We start from the raw sequence: 21,874 nt of genomic DNA, 5'->3' as shown, positions 1-21,874 counted from the left end.
GAGAAATTCATGCAAGCTTCTCTAGCCAGTCAAGAGAATGATAAAGTAGAAATAAAAAAATTAGAAACACAGGCGGGACATATTGCTAAAAAGTTGGCTAAGAGACAGAGTGGTTAGTTTTCAGCTAACACACATACCCACCCCAAGGAACATTGTAATGTAATTACCACTAGAAGTGGTATAGTAGTATGAGAGGAGATTGGTGATAATTTAGTTACTGAGGAAGTAAGAAAAGATGAGACTAGGGAAGAGAAAAATAAGATTGAGGAATATAAGAATAGGATTGAGGAGGAAAAAAAAAGAAAAAAGAGAGAAAACTTGAGAAACTAGAGAAGAGTGTTCTAATTCTGGATTTACCTTAACCACATGCCCCATCAAGGAAGAATAAAGAACGAAAATTTATCATATTTCTTGATATCTTTAAGAGATTGGAGATCAATATCCCTTTTACTGAAGCTTTGGAACAGATGCCGACATTTAAAAAATTCATGAAGGAGTTGCTAACAAAGAATATGAGCTTTATAGATGAAGAGACTATAGAGCTGGAGGACAATTGCATTTCTCTTATTCATAAATTCTTGTCATTAAAATCCAAGGATCCATGAAGATTAATATTCCAGTTGCCATAGCTGTTTTATCTGTGCACAAGGCTCTATTGGATTTGGGGGCTAGTATCAATTTAATGCCTCTATCTATGCTAAAAAAGATAGGTGATTTGGAGGTTAAACCCACTAGGATGACACTATAATTAGATGATAGATCAATCAAGTATTTGTATGGTGTGGTTGAAGATGTTCTTGTTAAGGTGGACAAATTTATATTTCTTATGGATTTTGTTGTGATGTTCATAGAAGAAGACAATGAGGTTCCCTTGATACTTAACAGACCCTTCATGAAAACTGCTAGAGTTATTGTTGATGTCAATGAGGGAAAGCTTAAAACGAGAGCTCAAGATAATGAGGCAACTTTTAATATTTTTTATGGTTTAAAACATTCTAATGCAGGAAAAGATTTCTTACAAACAGATACAACAAAGGAAGCCTCTCTTGAAGCAAAAGAGCAATTGGACCTTTCAAATGTATTAGAGAAAGTTATACATCATTGTACCTCAAAAGCAGATGAAAAGAAGAAAGAGCTTATACCAGAATCTATAGAAAATCAACCCAATAATAAAGAGTCATCTACATCAGGTATAGAAGAGGAAGACGAAGTTCACAAGGATGCAGTTATGATGAAATATGAATTTAAAATTGGTCAACCAATAATGTTTAGAAGTGCCTAACTAATATTTCAACCTATAAGGTTGAAGACAAAAGGGCCAAGTTTATGGGTTATCAAAGAAATTATAACTAATGGAACTATTGAACTTGAGAGCCCATATTCTAGAAGAAGTAAAATTGTAACTATGAAATTGTTGCAACAAAGGGGTCATCCACCTTGAAAGAAGAAAACATCAAACTATATGACGTTAAATAAGCACTCTAGGGGAGGCAACCCAAGATAAATTTTTATTTCTTTATTATTATTGTTTAATTTTATTTTTTCGCTTTGATACTAATTGATAAAGTTCATGTTTTTTTCAAAAATTGGAATTTTTGTGCGGAGAAGCTCGCCTCAACGAGTTGAGCATTTCAAAATTGTGTTCTCACGAAATCCAATCCCCGTATGGGGGGAGGGGGGGCAGGTTCAGCCGATGAAGCAGGACCATCTACAATTGTAGATGAGGAATTTAATATAGAGCTTAATGAATTGCTAAGAAGAGAAGATTGAGCATAAAAGCAGAACAAAACACATGGTTTTATCTTTTTGGTTATTTCTTTTTAGTTGTTTAAATTGCTTTTATTTTTTAGTTGTTTAGTTTGCTTCTTTTTTTATTCCTTTCAGTTGTTTAATTTGCTTAAATTTTTATTATTGAATTATTTTTAGTTTTAATTTAATTGTTGAATTGTTTTTCTAGTTTTATTTTTTCTTAAATAACATTATAAGAATTGCAATATTAATTTGAATTGTGAAAATGTATTAATCAAACTTTTTGTGTTTAAAGATTACAACAGAAAAATGAATTAGACACAGGTTGGAAAAGAAAATGTGTTGAATCCATATTCAAATGTTATCCATCTTCCTTTCTTCGTACAAATAGTTTAAGAGATGCTTCTTTAAGGTACGCTCTTCCCCTACTTTATCATCTCTTCTAGAGGGATTTCCTTTATATTGGAAGCAAAATCCCATTGTTAAGTCATTGAGACAACTAAATGATCTGGATGAGAATGAGGTTCATCATTCCTGAACACTAGAAGAAATGTCATATATTTTTTACGTGAACTACCCTTTAAAACTTGAGTATCGAAGAGTATATTTAAAAGTATAAATAGGTAAGAATTAAAATTGTTTTCTTAAAACAAGTATTTTAAGTAATAAATCTGAGAATTTCTAAATACTCATACTCATTTTAAACAATCAAAATTTATTTATTTTATCAGAAAAAATAAATTAAATAAAATTAAGTTGCTCCGACCGTTATATAAAAAAAAATACAACCAGACTAACAATCTGACTATCATGCATTCATGTAAAAAAAACATCTACCAAAGTTGGCTTACTTTTAACCAAATAGTTTTAAAAGTTTTAAAAGATAAACAATAACTCTTTCCAACATCAACATGGTATCTGACAGTCCTCCTCCCATTTGTATAAAAAAGCCTTCGACCAGTTACGTATACCATCAAAATTTAAATGAAGTCAAATATTTGATAAAAGTCGTGTTGTTATATAAATAAGAAATTTTGTGTCTATAACAAATTCTAAATATTACACGTGTTAAGGAGCATGTTGTTTTACATATATGTGTTCCCTATTATTTATACAACTTATATTGATTCAAAATACACATTTCTAATGTTTATAAAGAATTATTTGCAAAACTATCCGATGGATTTTATTGATCGACTTATGGCAAACCACAAATATTATCAAATCCAAAAAAATAATCAGACATAAAAAACAAAATTCCAAAATCAACCTGGAGACATAAAAAATTGGACAACCACAAAGATGATGTTCCATACATAGGAGTCTAAGTTATTATAAGAAGAATTACTGTCTAAGAAGTTTAAACCAAACAAATCTAACTAAAAGTCAACAAATAAAGTATGACTTTATGATTGTTACAAATTTTTATTATTTTAATATATTTCAATTCGGTTATTGAGTTGATTAATACAATTGCAACTTAAAATTATTTTTATTTTTCTAAATATTTTATTTCTAACATAATTTTAATTAATTAATTTTATACTATTAATTTTAAGCTACTATTATTAAAAATGAATAATAATGATTATTAATAAATATTTATAAATTTTTTTTCTAATAAATAAATAAAGTATTATGATTTAGAAAATAACTTTTTGAATCAAATAATTAAAAACACTAAAATATCTCTACTTACTAAATAAAGTTAAATAATTCAAATAGTTAAAAATATTAAACCTATTTATAAAAAGTAATCATATAAAGTATCTATACTTAAAATTTAAATTAAAACTAAAACAATTTTATAACAAAATTAAATAATCATTATTTTAAAAGTCTTGTTGGAAAAAGTTAAATAAAATAATATTATTTAAGATAAAATAATTAAAATATCTATACTTATTAAATAGAATTAAAGAATTGAATTAATTAGAAGTATTAAAATACTTTATTTATTAACGAAAACATAAAAAAATAAATTAATATAAAATATTAATTTAACTATGTTTCAAATTTTTAATTCAAAATACAATATTTTAAAATATTAAAAAAATGTCGAAAGTAATTCTAGAAAAATAATTGAGAAATCCGACCAATTTCATATTCTTCAACTCTTCAAAGATGAGGTTGGAGAAAGTGAGAAATCCGTTTGATAGGAACATAGTATTTAAAAAAACAAAAAAGTGGTGACAAAAAAACCTTCAACAGTTTATCAGAAAATTAAAAATAGATTTTGAGTAAAAAATTGTTTCATGAAAAAGTAAGTATTCTCCGTTGGATGCAGTTTTTTAGTAGGTTTAGGGTTTAGGTGCTGTTCTGTGTTTAGCAGTAGGTTTGTAGGTGCAATTTTATTCTGCTGTAGGTAATTAGTTGCTGTCTTAGCACTGAAGTGTTCTCACTTTAATTAACAGCAAAAATAAAAAAAGTAAGAGACATTTTAAGCTAACAAACATCCTATTGGACAAGATATCCTTCAATTTGATAAAATACAGTGTTTAGAGTTTGTGTCTTGGTGCTTCCCATCCATTCAAAAACTGTCAAGTCTTCTCAAAACAATGATGCTGACCTTGTTCACACATGCATGGAATTAGGTCCAAATTTAGGTTCAGTTCATACACCTGTGCCGCAAAATCTCCGGCGGCGGAACAAATTCAAAGTGATCGTACGCAATTGATTGATGAGAATTCAGAAACAGATCCTAATAATGGTTTATTTCTGTTTCCAACATCTGGTTACACATTCACTTCTTCAAAAAATCATTACTTTCGTTAATTATTGTATCACTTCTTTTCAACTCTGTCACTTTCTTTAAATATCATGGTTATTTATTTTCGTCTTCGAGAACTGTCGGTTTTTGTTGCTGTACTGCTACAAAATTTTGACGAAATTATGAGGGATTTATTAAAAATTACGAATCTGGGTTATTCATTTTCAAGTGATACAATCTTTTTAAGAAAATCGTGTTAAGGTCATTTTAACATAATTTCTCTTATTTTAATGTGTTAAAAATCGTCACACGATTTCTTGAAAAAAAGTTATATCACATTAATATGATTTCTTAAAAAAAGTCATGTCATGACTAATTTTAAATTTGTAATTTAAAAGAAAAAAAACTTTAATGAAATAATTTTCATAAAAAATTTGCATCTTTTTACAGTAAAAGAAATCTTTTTCCTTGTGTCTTTACAGTTTCTAGTTTTTACAATGAATGTGCCAAAAAATCAATATTAGTTTTAATGGATTAAACAGATAATTTTACTGTATATTTCTGTCAAATTTTCTATTTAGTTTACATACAAATACTGAATTGAGAATTCATTACACGGGGTTAAATTATATGATAATTTCTTAAATTTTAATTTACTTAAAAGAAACAAGTAGATACATTTCTCTTTCTTTCTTTTTTTTTATGAAAAGGTAATTCATAGCTTTGAAACTATTAATTTGTGGGCAGGCCACAGAGTACATATTTAGCTAGCTAGGTGGTGAGGAGCTCTCAAGTTTCACATGTCTTCCGGCCACATTTCTAATGGGGCAATAAATTCTTGAAGTCTATCCCTTACCCTTGTGGTCTCCACTCCAACCCTTGATATTTTAACCTGACACCACACAAAACAGATCAAATTTAGAAGTTTGAAAAACAAAGAAGAAAAATTGACCAGGTAATTGAAACAAAACGTTTCTGATGGAAATGGTGTAAAGTGATTAAGAAAGAGAGAGCAATGACAGAGGAAATACATAGTTGATGATGCAATAAAATGATGTAAAATTTTACCTGAGCGTGAACAACGTAAAATATCTTGTCACCGACAGTTGAGAAGCTTGCTGTGACAACTTCAGCACCTTCTTCCTCAAGAACATTGATTACTTCGTACAACATGAATGTCTTGTTCAACCCACTCACCAGCATCACTTCGATGCCGGAACCCAAGTCTCTGAGCTCCAGTACCGGCAACTTGGTGTCAACGTTTTTATCCAACATTTTTCTATCGCTGCTTTGGTTTGACATGGCTTTCTCCTTCTGCCTCTTCAATTTCTCTATTCTCTCTCTCATGTGTTTGATATACCGTGCTGCAAGATCCAGCTGGTCCTGCTGCCCTAGCATCAGCTGAAAACATTCAATACTTCGTTAAACTTCATCTGTTAAGGAAACAGTTAGGAATGTGATTTTGGAAATTTGAGTTCATGTTGATGAACTCAAACGTGTGGTGCGTCATTCATGTCCTAATTTTCACATTTGAATCCTGAATTCCAGACTTCAAACGTGGAATCAAACATGAATGCTCATTTTCACATTCTTAAAGAAAAAATAGTTTTTTTGAAAAAGAAAGTGCTTTTAACTATCCCAATTGACATGAAAAACCACTCAGGGGTGAAGAGTTGAAAGAACAGGGGTGGCAAAAAAGTGAGTGTTTTTTGTTAGTTTTGTGGGTACCTTGGATTTGGGTGGTTTGAGGTTGGGAGGAATAAGAGAACCAAGCTGATGGCAGAGGGATTTCATGTGGATTCTGCGGTTTCTTTCGATGGTTTTGCGATCAAGTTTAGTGGAATCATCGCTGGCGCTTGCTAATCTCCTCTTCATCTTGATCGATTGCGAGGTTATTTTATAAATTGTATGAAACAAATAGGAACCAAAGTAGTGAGTGTAGCTCTGCTACATAAACCGTGGGCTGATTTGTGATTGAGCTAGCTGGTAATGATGAGAGATGAAAGAAGAAAAAATATCAATTGGAGTGTTGAAGAATTTGAGGTGTTTATATAGATGAAAAGGGTGGTCTGTGGTAATCCTAATATTCCATATTAACTAAGTTCTAGAGGGCTGCGGGTTATACACATGTGGAAGTGAAGGGTGGGGACCCTACAGGGTTGTTCATTCTCATTGAATGCAACATGAGGAATAAGGCTAGATCTCTTCTATAATTATTTTTATTATTTACTTATACAGAATTATTTATCCAACTAGAATATGTGTTTTTTTTTATGGTTTCTACACTTTATTTGAATGTAATAAAGCTTTTATGTACACTAGGTAATGAAAACGAAAAGGAATAACAAAGGGATAGAGTGAGTCTAAATTTTTTTTATTAAGAAAAATAATATTTGAACAATTAATAATTATTGATGAAAATAAAAAATGTCAGTGACTTTAAAAAAAGAAATTTCTACAAAAAATTTTATTTTTAATAAAAAAAATCTTCAAAATATTGTTAACTTTTTTTTTCTAACAATATAATTAATCTTTTGACATATTCATCTTAAAAATATAAAAATATTTGTTAGAATACAATATACATGCTAGAACAAAGTTCAACAACTCTTAGTTTTGATTAAGTGTTTGTCACAACAAATTGTAAAAGAATAATGATGTTTCGTCTATAAGACAATGTCTTATGAAAAATAACAGATTATGAAAGTTTTTCGTCTAACAAATAATACATTACCTTGTAGTCTTTCCTTTGTTTTGATAAGTGAAGTCTTCATTAGATGATAAACACACGATCTTTAAAGCTTATGTTGTACCTTAACGAAAATATTTTAGAAGTTTATGTTGTGTTGTTATGGAAGGTTTTTGTCTTTGTTTACCAAGATGATCCATGCAAGCACATGTCAATGTAAGATTATTTTGTTTTAACAATTATCTTGACACAAGCTTATATCAAATCTTGGAATACCGTCATTGTTTTTATTTTGTTTTGAGTGAAAAACTCTTCGACCTAATGGTGATAAGTACTACCAGCTATAAGGATGTTGCTTAAAGAAAACATTAATATTTAATGTATCTCTATCATCATGCTCGCCACACGTTAGAAGATTATTTACTTGAGTTCAAACCTCTTAATGGTCAAAAAAGGATTTGTAAGAGGGGGTGAATTGTACTAGTAAAACACTTTTGAAAAACTTTTTTAAACTTTTTTAAGTTTGTTAGAAATTATGTACTAAATCAACATATTAAACAATTATAGTATGTCATTTTAACAAATTGATTTTCTAAACAATTAATAATATTGAAAATAAAAAATATAACACTGAATAACAATATCCACATAGGAAGAAAGACACGACAAATTTATACTGGTTCACTCTTATTATAGAGTTGTATCTAGTTGTTTAACCATACCAGCTAAGTCCCACACTAGAAACATCAAAATTCATAATATAAGTGATCAAGAACTATCTTATTTCGCCTTGCAAGAAAAGATTCTAAGAAGACCCTATAAAACCCAATTATAATTCTTCAAAACTAAACGCCTCATTCAACAAAACACCTTGTAATCAACCCATAAATAATATAATGAAACAAATTCGTTTGATTCCTATGATTCCATGCAAACCAAAAAGAAATCATGTTTATAACCCCTTTGAGAAATCAAGATGATCTCCAAGACTTGAAAAGAACTCTCAAGAGCACAATTTTGATCTCACAAAATATAACTGTCAGAAGAAAACAAAATTCGCTCTTCTTTTTATTCAAACTTTGTCTTGTAAATGTTTCAAAAATGAGAGTTAAAACACATTTGTCAGTTTTAACATATTAAAACTTCAAAATAATATGTTAATTTCACTTGCTAATGAGATAAACAAATCATATCATTGTTTCAACTTGTTAAGAACAAACTGACAAAACATTATGAGAGCAAAAGTGATTTCAATCTATTAAAACATCGTTTAATAGATTAAAAACACTAAGACAAATTTACTTAAGGTTTTAAGTAATTTCAACATATTAACTCGACTATTCAATGGATTAAGTTATTCAAGACTAATTAGGAACATTTTAACTGATTTAATTATCCTTCTAATCAATTAAAATTATCTCTAAACCGAAAACAAATACTAAAACACTATAACAAAATAAATTTTTACAAAGCCAATCAATTTAATCTCAAAGAAGCAAAAGCATACAACTAAAACACACACACACACATCTTACTAAAAAATAGTGTCTTCAATCATCATAAGGATTGAATTCATTAAATATAAGCTTTATCTTCAGCTCAACACTTAATGTATCATCTCTTAAGTAAATCTATTGTCTCACTGCACATAATCAAACAATATTTAACGAAAATTTCAAAAACTCTTAAAACAAAAATTCGACCCTCCCTCCTTATGGCTTTTATTTGTTTTCCCAATATGTAAGGTAAATCTAATGTGTAAAATTAATTTTTCTTACTCATTTATTATTTATTGTTTTTAAGGTGCTTTTTGTACAAAAATCTCAGAGTGGTGTGATCAAGTAATGATATAATCAACATTTTTCGAGTGACGCTTGCATTGAAAATTTTATGGTAAGATAAAAATGAACTTACTCGTGAATATATTGAGTAAAATATATTTGTTTCCCATTTCACTAAGTTGTTTGAGATGTACGTATGCGTTTCAATTTTCTCATTACCTATTAGGTGAATGAGTTGAGGGTCCATAAATCCATACATGTCATGTTTTTCTTTATTTACATATAAAAACACATACCTAAATTACTTAAACCATAATAAATTATATATATAATGAAGATTTTAAATAATTTACATTAATTACACAATAGATATAATTAGCTCTTGGTTATAAAAATTGTAATTTCAAGACATTAGACATTTGTATATATAATGAGATATCATTATTATTGAAAAGAAAATGTCCCCCACATGACACTTTTGTTAGGTTTGTACCTGTGGAAATATATATCAATCTCTATCAATATATAATTGCTTATTCTTTTATACATGAAGTTTTCTTTGATGTTTCTATTGCACATAAAACAATTTGAAATTGATGTAATTATTATACAATTTTGATGTAATATTATAATAGAAATATACTAAAACGTCTAATATTTGTACATAAGACAATATAAGAATCATAATAATATCACTATGATGGACATTTTCCACCATAATATTTTTACCATATGAGAAAAGAGAAATACATATAACATTGTGATTCACCATTCCAATAATTATCAATAGAGAAAGGTATTGTCTTAAATAAAACTCACATGAACTTATCGAATCAATGTAATTCAATAATAATTAAGTTACTTGTTGTTGTGTTACTTAACTAATGTATATCCATTCATCTAAATTAAAAATAAAATGTTGAACATTAACAAGAAAAAATCCATATTTTTATTTATTTTAAAGTTAGAATAAGTTTACAAATTTATTATCACTTAAACCAAATATGCACTGCAATCCATGCTTTTCTTTCTTTATTTTTTCATTCAATCAAATAGATTTGATCTCCCCTCATTTCTTTTATATATTTATCTTTCACTCTCTTCTCTTTATTAATTAGATCATAAGAGTATTAATTGAAAGATGCTATAAAACTATTTAGCTTGAGAATATTATTATTATTATTATTATTATTATATTTTTCCACAAACCTCTCACAGGTATATTAGAGGTTTGACAATTATTGGAAACACCGCGTTGGCTTTGGTGTGGTCCCTTCCTATGTGACATTATGCAGATTTGACAAAAAATAAACAACATTTACTATAATGACTCATTTCAATATCACTGAATACTATGAACATTTACTACTGTGCATCTTTTGACTTGACCCACAACAACACCTACGAAAACCACGCTTTCACCGACCAATCTTAACTTTCATATTTATCTTTTTACCAACAAATTATCAACAATATTAGAACTTGTCCTTTCATTTTTAAATTATATATTATGTTATTCACTTTTATTTCTTCTAAAAAATTAATATACATTGTTCTTGTTTTTAATTTTGATGATATTCTCGTGACCAGGTTCTATATACTACCATGATTATTCTATTTCTTTCACTAGAATTAATGAAAAAATTCATCATATTGAATAAGATGCTGTAGGAGAAACTGCATCTATATTTGAGACTCTTACGTTTAAGATAAGAAAGTTTTTTAGGAGACGTGAAAGTGTGACTTTGGTTGAGTACTAGAAAAACATTTATTATCTACACTTTTTTCTGAAATAAATTATAGCTAGAAAATACTTACACTTTTTTTACTAACGTATATCTTACTTTTTTAAGAAAATACCGACCAAATTTCTTGTGCAAAATTATTTGTTAGAAAGCATTGTTAATATTTGCAGATTTTCCTGCATCAATGATAATTATATGTTAGTTTTTAGGAATAAAAGATATGCAGTAAAAATAATAGAAATTACGAATAATTTGTTACAAATTTGTTGTATATAAATTTCCAGACAATATTACTTTATAATAAGTAGTAAAAAAAAATATTCTTTTCTGTAAATTTTAAGCTTACACATTTTTGTTTTTTTATCAGCAATGAAAAATATTAATAGCACTTATGTTATTTATTTTTATGAATAAAAATTCACAGAAAAAAATATTAGAAATTAGAAATTATATTTTACAAATCTTTTTATAAATATAAATTTGTAGATAATAACATTGTAATAACTGAAAAAATATAACGTTTTCCTTCTTCCTCAATTTGAACTTTAGGTTTCTAGCTCACGTTTTTGGTCTTCCATATCCTCTCTCGCTTTGCGAATCACATTATCGTTGACGACGATTTTCAGAGGGTTAATCTTCAGTTCTCAGTTGCCTAGGTTTTTATCGTTTTGTATTTTACTTTATTTGGTTTTCGTTTTCGTTTTTACTTGCATAAATACATTATCTATATGTATATTTGGCCGTTGGGGGAGACAAGGATGAGCTAGGGACCTCCATTTCTGACTTCTTTCAAATGATTACTTATATGCATACAGCATTTACCATCACGCTCGTTCACGGTCAATGGTGGATTTCTTGAGTTGACAAAAGCAAAGGTAAGATGGTTTTTTTTCTTAGTTTCATATTTCATTTATAAGATGAACTTTTAAGTTTAATTTAACTTTAAAAATTAGTTTATAAAATAGAGTTTTACTCATTTATATATTTTTAATTGATATTATTTTAAGTCGATGTGAAATTTCTAACCCAACCTTTATGGTGAGATAGACAATTTTCTGCGTAAGACTAAAAATTTATGAGTAATCTTATAGCGGCTCACACTACAAGAAAATAATTAGATAATAATCAAATATAGAAACAAAAAATAATTAGTCACTATATTGACTAAATTAGAACTATTATAGAGACTAAAAAATTATTGAAATCTAATATATTAGAAGCTAAAACATAGGTAGCTAATTTAGATACCAATTTAAAAAAATCATTTTATAAATTTTAATTAATGATAGAAACCATTTTAGATGCTAATAAATTTTGTACTTTATAAAATGATCTCCAATTTAGTCAATATAATAACTAATTATTTTGGTCTCTAAAATTAGTTTCTATTTAATGATTTTCTTGTAGTGTCAATAGCAAGTGACACGATAAACCCAACAAACTCTCATTAGGGTGGACTCTAAATGACTCTGATATCATCTTAAGAAGTGAACTTTAAACCTAACACAACCTTACAAAATCATCTCATAAGACGAGGTTCGCACAAACTTATATACTTTGAATTGGCCTTATCTTTAATCATGTGAGATCTCCAACACTATATGCCTATTTTGTTCGCATTCTTTCTAAAATCTTCAGCATACTTCCATTCTATCGTTTACCCATTGTTTCTTTAATACAACCTAAAATTTATGGTGTCGAGTAGTGCTAATGATTTTAAATGGATCATGGACTCTAGTTGTTCGTTTCACTTTACACCTAACCGTCTACAGTTCCAACAATTTGCAAAACTGGAAAGAGAGTTTATTCTCCTTAGTGATAAAAAGTCATGTAAGATAACTAGCATTGAAATAATTAAGTTTCATCTGCATGATGGAATTGAGAGGATGCTTAAAGAAGTTATGTATGTACCTAGCTTGAAACAAAACTTAATATCCCTTTATGACCGTGAAAAGAAGGGGTATGTGTTCAAATGGGAAAGGGGGATGTTGAAGGTGTTTAGGGGGTTCATGGTAGTTATGAAGGGTGTGAGGAAGAATAAGTTGTATGCCTTGGAAGGTGTTATAATCTGTGGGTTAGCCTTTATTGCTGAAAAGATCATCTACTCTAAGAAAAAGTTATGGCACAAACAGGTAGGCCACGTAAGCAAGAAAATGGCTTAGTAGAGTGGGACAAACAAGGCTTGTTTAGGAGTGTCAAAATGGACCAGTTGACAAGAAAATTGGTAAGCTTTTAAGTGGATCATATGTTAATGGGCTTAGAGGTAGTGAATGTTTTATCAATCATAAGATTTATGTTGAACCAAGGTGAAGATTTATGAAGTTTTGGTTCAGTAAAAATCTTGTTCAAAGGTTCCTAGATCGTCTAGAGGTAGTTGACCATTTGGGGCTAAAACGTGTTGTGGTATAAGGCTATTTATCTTGACTAGAGCTTCTAAGTATATCGTCTATTGCATCAACTTAAATTCTAGTGTTAGTTGGCGTTTCCAGCTCCTAACTAAATCACTACACACATGGCTTTTGCAACTATTTGACATGTCATGTTTGGAAGTTAGTTAGACAATTTCATTTCATAATTAAGACCTTGTAATTAACAATCATCTTCAATTTAGTTGAGAGTTCGCTAATGAGGTAGACTTTATGTTGTAATCACATATTCCTTCATAGTGAACTTTTGACCGTGGATGTAGACTAGGTTTCAGTTGAACCCGTAAATTCCTTTGTATGATTCTTCATTTATTTTTCTTATTTACCTTCTATCCATTCTTGTGGTTTCTTTCGCTATCATCTATTGTTTGTGTATGGCAGATTCTTCAGTAAATTTGTGACTTTTTTTACAAATATGTCATATCCATTGGTAGTAGGATTTGTAGGGCGTGACATAAGATTATCCATATGAGTGTGTTGGAAAATATGTTTCATATGCTAATCTTATTGGTGTATGTGTTCACTGTGTTCCTCATGATTTTTCATCAATTGCTCCATCTTTTCACTACAAAAAAAATCAGTATTATCTACGGATTTTTACCCACGGATCTGAGTCCGTAGGTAAATTCAGCATTACCTACGGATATTACCTACGAACAACATTACCTACGAACATTATCCACAGATTCTGAATCCGTAGGTAAATTCAGCATTACTTACCAACTATTACCCACGGATCTTATTACCTACCAACTTTTACCTACGGATCTCTATTACCTACTAACTATTACCCACGAATCTCTATTACCTATAACCTATTATCATAATAATTATATACATATGGAAGTCCATTTCTTGTCAATTGAACTGATTAAAAGGCATAAAAACTCAAATGAACCGTTTAAAATGCCTAACAAATGAATTGCACCGAACAAAAGCAAGAAGAAAGAAGATGAACCGATTAAATTCAGCAAAGAAGAAGATGAACCGAACAAAACAAGAAATAAAGCTAAAGCACCGAATAGAAATGCAAGAAAGGACCTAAGACATGTTTTAAGAGTTCATAAGGACATGGAGATGGAAGAAAAAAGATGGAAAAGAGAGAAGACTTATGTGGTTGAAGATCTTGGTTGATGAACACGCCACTTGAAGTGTGATTGCTCCAAGATAAGTGTGAATTGTCACCACTTGAGGAACCAAGGCACTCAAGATGAGACTAGGAAGAGGATAAGACAATTCTCACTCACTCAATCACCAATTTGGGAGAGTTTCATTACTTCAAAAATCAATTCTATTATTTGAAGGACCTAAGCCCTCCTTTTATAGGTGGAGAATCGGTCATGAAACTTACAAAGCAAGCTAACCAAAAGTCCCTTGCATGCTACTCACTTCTAGCGCCTAAAGTGAGACATGAAGAGTCACCTTCTAGAAAATTCTAAACTAATGCCTAAAGATGCTTTACAAAAGAGGTATCTAAGGTTTCCCTCTAAGCACCTTCCTAAAAACTGTATATTTAAACATTCTACTTTTTATACAAAAGATACTATAAAAAGAGAAAACATTCTACCACTACTTCCTAATTCTTTAAACTTGCTCCTTGTAAGCTTTTGAGGTAAGCTAATATCTTCTTGAGCATCTTCAACTTCGGCCTCTACCTCTTCTTGATCTTGATTTTCGGCCTCTATCTCTTCTTGATCTTGATCTCCATCAAGAAAGCTCTCTAACACTCAAGTTCCAAACGCTGAAAGTCATGAACACGTTAGAGGATCATGCGTTGGACAATCATTTTACAGGAAAATTTCCAAACTTAATATTTCCAATTTATGTATGTTCAAATGATCATTAATTTTTTTCAAAACTCAGTTTTGATTTCGTCAAATCATATAAATCAAAACGTGGTGTTTTGAACCAAGTATAAAATGATTTACAATGTGAAACGTAAAACAAAGCACAACATCAAATGAATATATCATGTGTTTTAAATGCCTAATAAATGAAAACATTTTCTAAAATGTTTATACAATATTTTTCAATACAGTTGTGCGTTATTAATTAAGATTAAATTTGTATTAGAAAGATTTCAAAAACATAACAAACATATTATATACATTTAAAGGTTTTTCAAAATATGTTTTATAGAATTTATTCTAAAAGAAAATATGTTTATAGCAAAATATTTAATCAATGTATAAACCTACAATATATTGATAATATGGTTTGAATTAATATCTGAGATTGGAAAGTCTCGATAATTCAAAAAATATTAAGAGATTTTGTTTTAGTGATACTCATGCTTTATTATATTGATTGTAATTAATCACTAATATTCACAAAATGTTTCTAAATGTGTTTTAAGAATAGAAAGACACAAAGGAGAACAAATACAAAGTTTTCTTTTAGAGCATCTAACATAAAACGAAGTTGTTGCATAGCGAGATTTGTGCGAAGGATTTAAAGCCTCACGAAGCTATTGCAGACAACTAAGAATATATATAAAGAAATATATTCAAGAGAATTATCAAGTGAGAGAGACACATACAATACATATATCAAAACATTTCTTACATAGCATCTAACGGTAAAGTAATAAAGTGAAGAATGTGGTAGAGAACTTATTCCAAAAATATATAGCAATGTTCACATGAGTCGGATGAAAGGAAACAATTGGAAGATTTTAAAAGAAATATCAAATGAAGATGATGCAAAAATTATCAAAGTAAACATTTCCTAACTCAGCGTCTACTACATTCAAGGAGAAACAACATGACAAAGATAATTGAAGATTCAGTCATGAAGCATTAAAGGGTTAACGTTCACATTAAAGGATTAAAAGGAAACAATTAAAATTGTTTCTACATGCTTGCGCGCGTATTATACAATCAAAGCGAAAGTTTCTATATATAGCATCTGAGGGAAGAAAATGATGAACAGTGCATTACAACGAAGGATATTGTTGGAGATACTAAAAATTACAACATTGAAGTATCAACTTTCACATTTGGACAAATAAAGAAACAATTCAAAATAAATTAAAAGTCCAAGACGCAAAAGAATCAATCAAATTAAAGAGTTCCCATATTGAGCGACTAACGACTATATGAACAAGAGAATAAATCAAAACTTGAATAGTCATAATCAGAAAGCTATATAAAATCCTTGAAGATGAAGAAGACAATACATGATACCAAGCTTACACAACGCGATCATATTCTTAGTGTGAATAGTCTTACTGTGATTGTATTTCATACTTGTTGTTTAGAGCACTTATTATTTGGGAGTGAGCTATATATTGTAAATCCTTCATTATGTGAAGATAACCCTATGGGATTTCATTATTTCTCTTGGTTTAAGAGTGTTTCTCACTTGTTGATAGGTCTTGATCTCAGGGGGATTAAGACTGGTTACCTGGAGAGGTGGAGAATACTTGTATACCGGGAGAGGTGGAGAATACTTCTAATAGTAAAGCTCTTAAGCAAGTTTCTTGAGAGGACTAAACATAACTCAAGTCTTGGGTGAATCAGTATAAATTTTTTAGTATATTTATTTCTCTATCTTTTATCTTTTAGATACTGTATTTGCTTCAATAATTTTTCAAGTACTCAAATTGAGTTTAGGCTCTATTCAAACCCTCCTTCTAGAGCCAATTATACCTTCAGCTTTCATTAAGCTCTCATTCTTCAATTAGTTAACATTAATAATTTGCAGTTTAAAAAGATAAGAGTTGAGAGAGATTTATACAAGGTATTTTTATATTGGTTCATCTAAAAACTCAAACTATTTCTAGTTCTTGATCAAGACAGTCAAGTTTCACTAGCATACTAACAATACAAGATACAAGACAAGTATTATTTGGACTTAATCATCTATGGATAAATGATGAGTATTATTTATACTACAATCACTCTTGGCTAAACACAGTATTGTTTGAACACACAACTACTCCTAGTTAAACACAGGTATTATTTGAACATGCATCCACTCCTAGCTATACTTGAGTATTCTTTGGGCTCAACCACTCCATGCTAAACAATTGAGTAAACAAAGGGGTGTTATCTAAAAGATCACAAGGTTCACTCACTAAAAGAGTGTTAAGATCCTAATGGATACAATTTAAGTACACTCTTCTATATTGTTATGGACCCAACCAATGCTCCATCGCACAAAATGAAGGCTTAAGGATTGCTTGGAAAGATAAGGATCTTAAGAGCTTTATGTAATCGTCATCAACCTTTCTTATTCACGACATATTCTATATATATAGATGTTGATGGAAAAAAGATTCATTTGCAAATCCCTTTAAAGTCGTTGTGAGGTCTTGCATCATCTGTCTTATTCATTTTTTGTCTACCCACGCCCAAGCTTGAAGATGCACTAAATGCTCTTCCTGCAACATTAAATACATATATCTCCTTTTACACAACTCTCTGATACATGATATGACTTATCATGCCTAGGTCGGGTAGGTTCTTTCCAAACTCAAATAAAGAATAGGTCTTGGCACACTTAATTGTCTTTTATTATTTTAGTTTAGAAGAATCAAAAGTTATATATTTTTTCACAATAAACCTATTTTAAAAAGTTGTAAATACACTTGTGTTAACTTATTTATTATATAGATCGATTTATAGTTTATGTTGAGAATTTAATTTTTATAAGCAGTGTTGTAAAATTGAGTTGAAAATTGCATATTAACTAAAGATAAAGATATTTCATAGTATATAAGTGGATGCAAATTTCACTTTATAGACCAATTTAGTAGGATTAAATTAAACTAAAAATCTACTTATGCAAGTCATATATCTTAACAAAAGTTTATTGAACTTATCAATCATCTAATTGAGTATAAAATCTTAAAATTCGATTCGTTAAAACTAAATTGAGTATGGGAATTCTATTGGAATTCGATAAACCGAATTTCAAATGAGTGATTACTCACATATAACAGCACTAATCAAAGTTGAGAATTCTATTATTTGAGAATTGAATTCTAATCAATTTTCAACACTCAACACGCATAATTGGATAATGAAAAAGACTATTTTTCTTCTATTATTCAGAGAAAAGGGCCAAAAGCTATGAACTAGTCACCTTTTACATTTAATAAAAGGGATATTCACAAGACAAATAATAATGCATTTGAACAAGATAAACTATTTTTAATTTGAAGTGTCCTAAAATGTTTCTCTTTCCTCGACAAGATAAAACAGATTAGATGTTTAGATACCCTTTACAGCTAAAAAAAACACCTACAATCGAACACCATCGACAATTAGGAAGCAACATTTCTAATATTTAGTTGTCAAAGAAAGTAAAGTTAGTCCAAGATAATAAGCACGTGTGAGTTACTAATATCTTCAATTCTTCAAACTACTTCATGTTCCGGAACATCATGAAAGAGTTAAAAGAAAATGGTGAGGCCACTTTTTCTAGGAATAATAATAATAATAATGAAAATTAAATATATATATATATATAAATACACCTCTCCTTATCTATAGTATATTTTTTGCTTTTTTGTCTTCTTTTACATTAGATCATATATCTTATAAATTTATATAATTTTTCTGTATCAAGATGCAAATAAGTTTGTATATATGATTTTAGGAGCATGAAGCATTTTGCTATCAAGAAAGACAAGCCTACTTGAAGTGTCCATTTTCTAAATCATGAGAAATAGAAAGATAAAAGTTTCTCCAATGGCAAACTTTCAATATTTTATGGGTAAAAGAGAATTTCAGAGGTAGAATTGTCTGAAAAGGCCCCATACGTGTAAATTCAACCGTGTGAACCCTAAAAAGTAATGCACCCTAGGTTTAGGGTTCATCATTTCAAATAGGATTATGATGGCCCCAATAGTAATAAAATTCAATGAAGATATATTATTGGATCCGGGGTTGACAAAAATTATTAATAAAATAATATTTTTTCCAAAAGATATTTAAATTGTATTATTTTAAAATTTAATCATCTAAAATGGCTTTTCAAGTTCAGGTATACTATATTTTAACTTGTTTAGTACTTCATCGACAACTTAAACATTTAAATTTAAAATAATTTGTTTAGTTATTAACTACGAGTTATAATACTGCCTTTTTAGAGTGGGGACTCTCTACGTTTCCTAAAATTTTAAAAGGAAAACATCATTGTGCAATGTTTCATTTCAAACTTCTGATTTATATTTTTTTTTGTCTAATTTATAAATTTTAGAAACTAAAACTTATTTTAGGCTGTTTCTATTAATATTTTTAATATAATCTCCTTTAGAAAACTATGATCCAAAACATTAACAAATTAATAAACAAATTAAACTGTTTTGAATATAGTTTTTAGGAAATATTAAGATATTTTTTTTATTGACTGAAATTTAAAGATAATTAAAATCTTAAGAGATAAGATCTCTCAAAATTTTATTATTTTTTATATTTTTTAACTAACTTCTTAGGAACTCAAATATGAATAAATATATCTAATTTACATTAATTTCATGATTGTTCCAAGCTACTGAATTATTAGCAGTATAGCAATATTCCTATTCATCGTCGTTTTTTTTTATCAACAAAGAATATAATATAATAAAAAAATACTTCAAGAGTATCTCAACCCGTATATAGAACCACGATACTCAAACCAACAAAGTTACATGTTTCTAAAACAGACAAAAGACAAAAGCACTCATTCAGAGTCAATGAGCCAAAAGCCTACATAAGTGGTCTAATGAAACTATTGCTTAAGGTCCCCCACAATACCACAATTCAGCACTCATTATGACACTTTTACAGTAAAACCAAGTATAATAATAATAAAAAAGATTGTGACAGCATCTAAGGAATTAAATCCAAAGCTCATCTATCTACTACCTACGAATGCCCTTCCACTAACACTTCTGCCCTCCCTTCCTCACCATCATGATGCTCCCAATTTGTTCCAAGCTTCTTTGGCCATATTAACATCTCAATTCTAGCTTAGTGTCTCCCTTCCACATACTAGTTTACTAATATGCAATGTCTTGGCATTGTTCTTCTTCCATGAACCAGCAACGGTCTTAAGCGTTCAATACCTTACTTGGCCACCTGCAGAAATCATTTGAAAGTGTTCTATTCCTTACTTCAAGTTTTATCTCATTAAATATTAATTAACTAATCATATAATCATATCATATTGTAAAATCGATAAGTTTGCACCCACTTGTATATTATAAAATTTTATTATCTTTAGTCGATGTAAGGGCTTTTAACACATTTGCTAACACTGAAACTTATCAACTCGTAGGTGTGACTATATAATGGATGATCCAATAGCGGTCCAATAACATATGACTTGATAAAGCCTAACAAACTTATTAAGAAGTCAACTTTAATAAGCTTGACAAACGCTCACTAAGATAGGTTCTAAATGTCTTTGATGTCATAGACTTTAAGTCTAACTCAACTTTATAAAACCGGTTCATAAGGTGAAGTTTACACCCACTTGTATATTATGAAATATTCTTATCTCTAAATGAGATCTCCCACAAATCATATAATTATATGATGTTATTTAGAATATGATATTGTAGAGAGTGAGGTGATCCCCTTAATTAGGATCTTGGCTTTTAATTTTAGCGAATCATTCTCTTCTAATTTCATTTAGGCTTTTTTGGATTTATGATGTTTACTCTTCTTTAATTGACAAAGAAATGTACATGTAAAAACATTTACATGTGTAACTCAACAAAAATAAGTGGGTTTGATAATAAAAGTGCAATCAATAAATATTTAAAAATGTAAATATATATTAATAGCATTTTAAGGGTTTTTTTCTTTACAACGGTGTAGATGAATTTCATCATTGGTCTTTATTAGTCTTTCATTTTGTAATTATACATTGTTTATATTACTAATCTGAAACGTAAATCACATTATTTCATTACCAAACACTAGAATTAGAAGTAAAAAGTTTGGAAATATTATTGGTAAGGATTTTGAAAATAACCTTCGAGTAAAAATAGTATATTTTAAATGACACCTGAATATTTTATTATTATCAAAAGAGTATATAAATAGAAAATTCAGTTATTCAAGTTTCATTTTAAAAGAACCATCTCTTTATAAGTATCTTTTTTCTTTTCTCTGTCTTCTCTCTAAGATTTTAACCTCCTCACTCATCATATCAACGATTGGAGTCCGTCATTGGACTCCTGGCAAAGAACTCTACAAGACTGCCCGATCAAAATCTCAAATTGAGTATGTTTATTTTTTACTCCTTTTCCTTTGAGTTAGTTTTGATCTAGTTAGGTTTGTCATTAGTTTAGGCTTGCATGTGATGCTTTTATCTTCAGAATTATTCTCTGTTAACTCAAAGTCCTAGTGATACAGTTAGATCTTTTATCAGGACTTTGTGATGTATGGTAAGCTACCCTTGAACAATTTTAGGATTTGGAGCTCTTAGTGAGCATTTGCTCTCAAGTTCAGGTAAGTTCAACTAGAACCCTAGGTTAGAAGATATGTATGTGGGAATGACGTGGTCACTAGTTCCAAAGTTTTGTTTGATGATTGATACTTTCTAAGTAATATACGGTATTGTTTGAAATCAAATGTCAATATGTTGATTTTGATATTAATGATTTATTGTAGATGTTTTTGTTTGAATCTGAAAAATGGGCTGATTTGTGTAGTTGATATAGTGTAAGTTAATCTTGAAGTGAATGAGATATTGAATTTGTTCTTGTTTCTCTGAATGATTTAAATTGGGTTAGATATAATGATGATATATAGATTGATAAAGTGAATTAAAGA

General features: G+C 29.2%; 1 protein-coding gene across 1 annotated transcript; it reads right to left on the bottom strand.

The window, feature by feature from the left end:
* Window positions 1–5,080: 5,080 nt before the first annotated feature.
* LOC137822843 (transcription factor bHLH168) lies at window positions 5,081–6,482 on the bottom strand. The gene is made up of 3 exons (XM_068627846.1): window positions 6,188–6,482; window positions 5,528–5,860; window positions 5,081–5,351 (listed from the first exon to the last, which is right to left on the bottom strand). The coding sequence occupies exons 1-3, from the start codon at window positions 6,332–6,334 to the stop codon at window positions 5,256–5,258; spliced, it is 576 nt and encodes a 191-aa protein (XP_068483947.1). The 5' UTR covers window positions 6,335–6,482; the 3' UTR covers window positions 5,081–5,255.
* Window positions 6,483–21,874: the final 15,392 nt, after the last annotated feature.

The sequence above is a fragment of the Phaseolus vulgaris genome, chromosome 9 (genome assembly GCF_051622355.1).
Source record: "Phaseolus vulgaris cultivar YP4 chromosome 9, ASM5162235v1, whole genome shotgun sequence".
Lineage (NCBI taxonomy): Eukaryota > Viridiplantae > Streptophyta > Magnoliopsida > Fabales > Fabaceae > Phaseolus > Phaseolus vulgaris.
The sequence above is the reverse complement of the archived record's forward strand: the minus strand, read 5'-3'. Positions and strand labels throughout refer to the sequence as shown.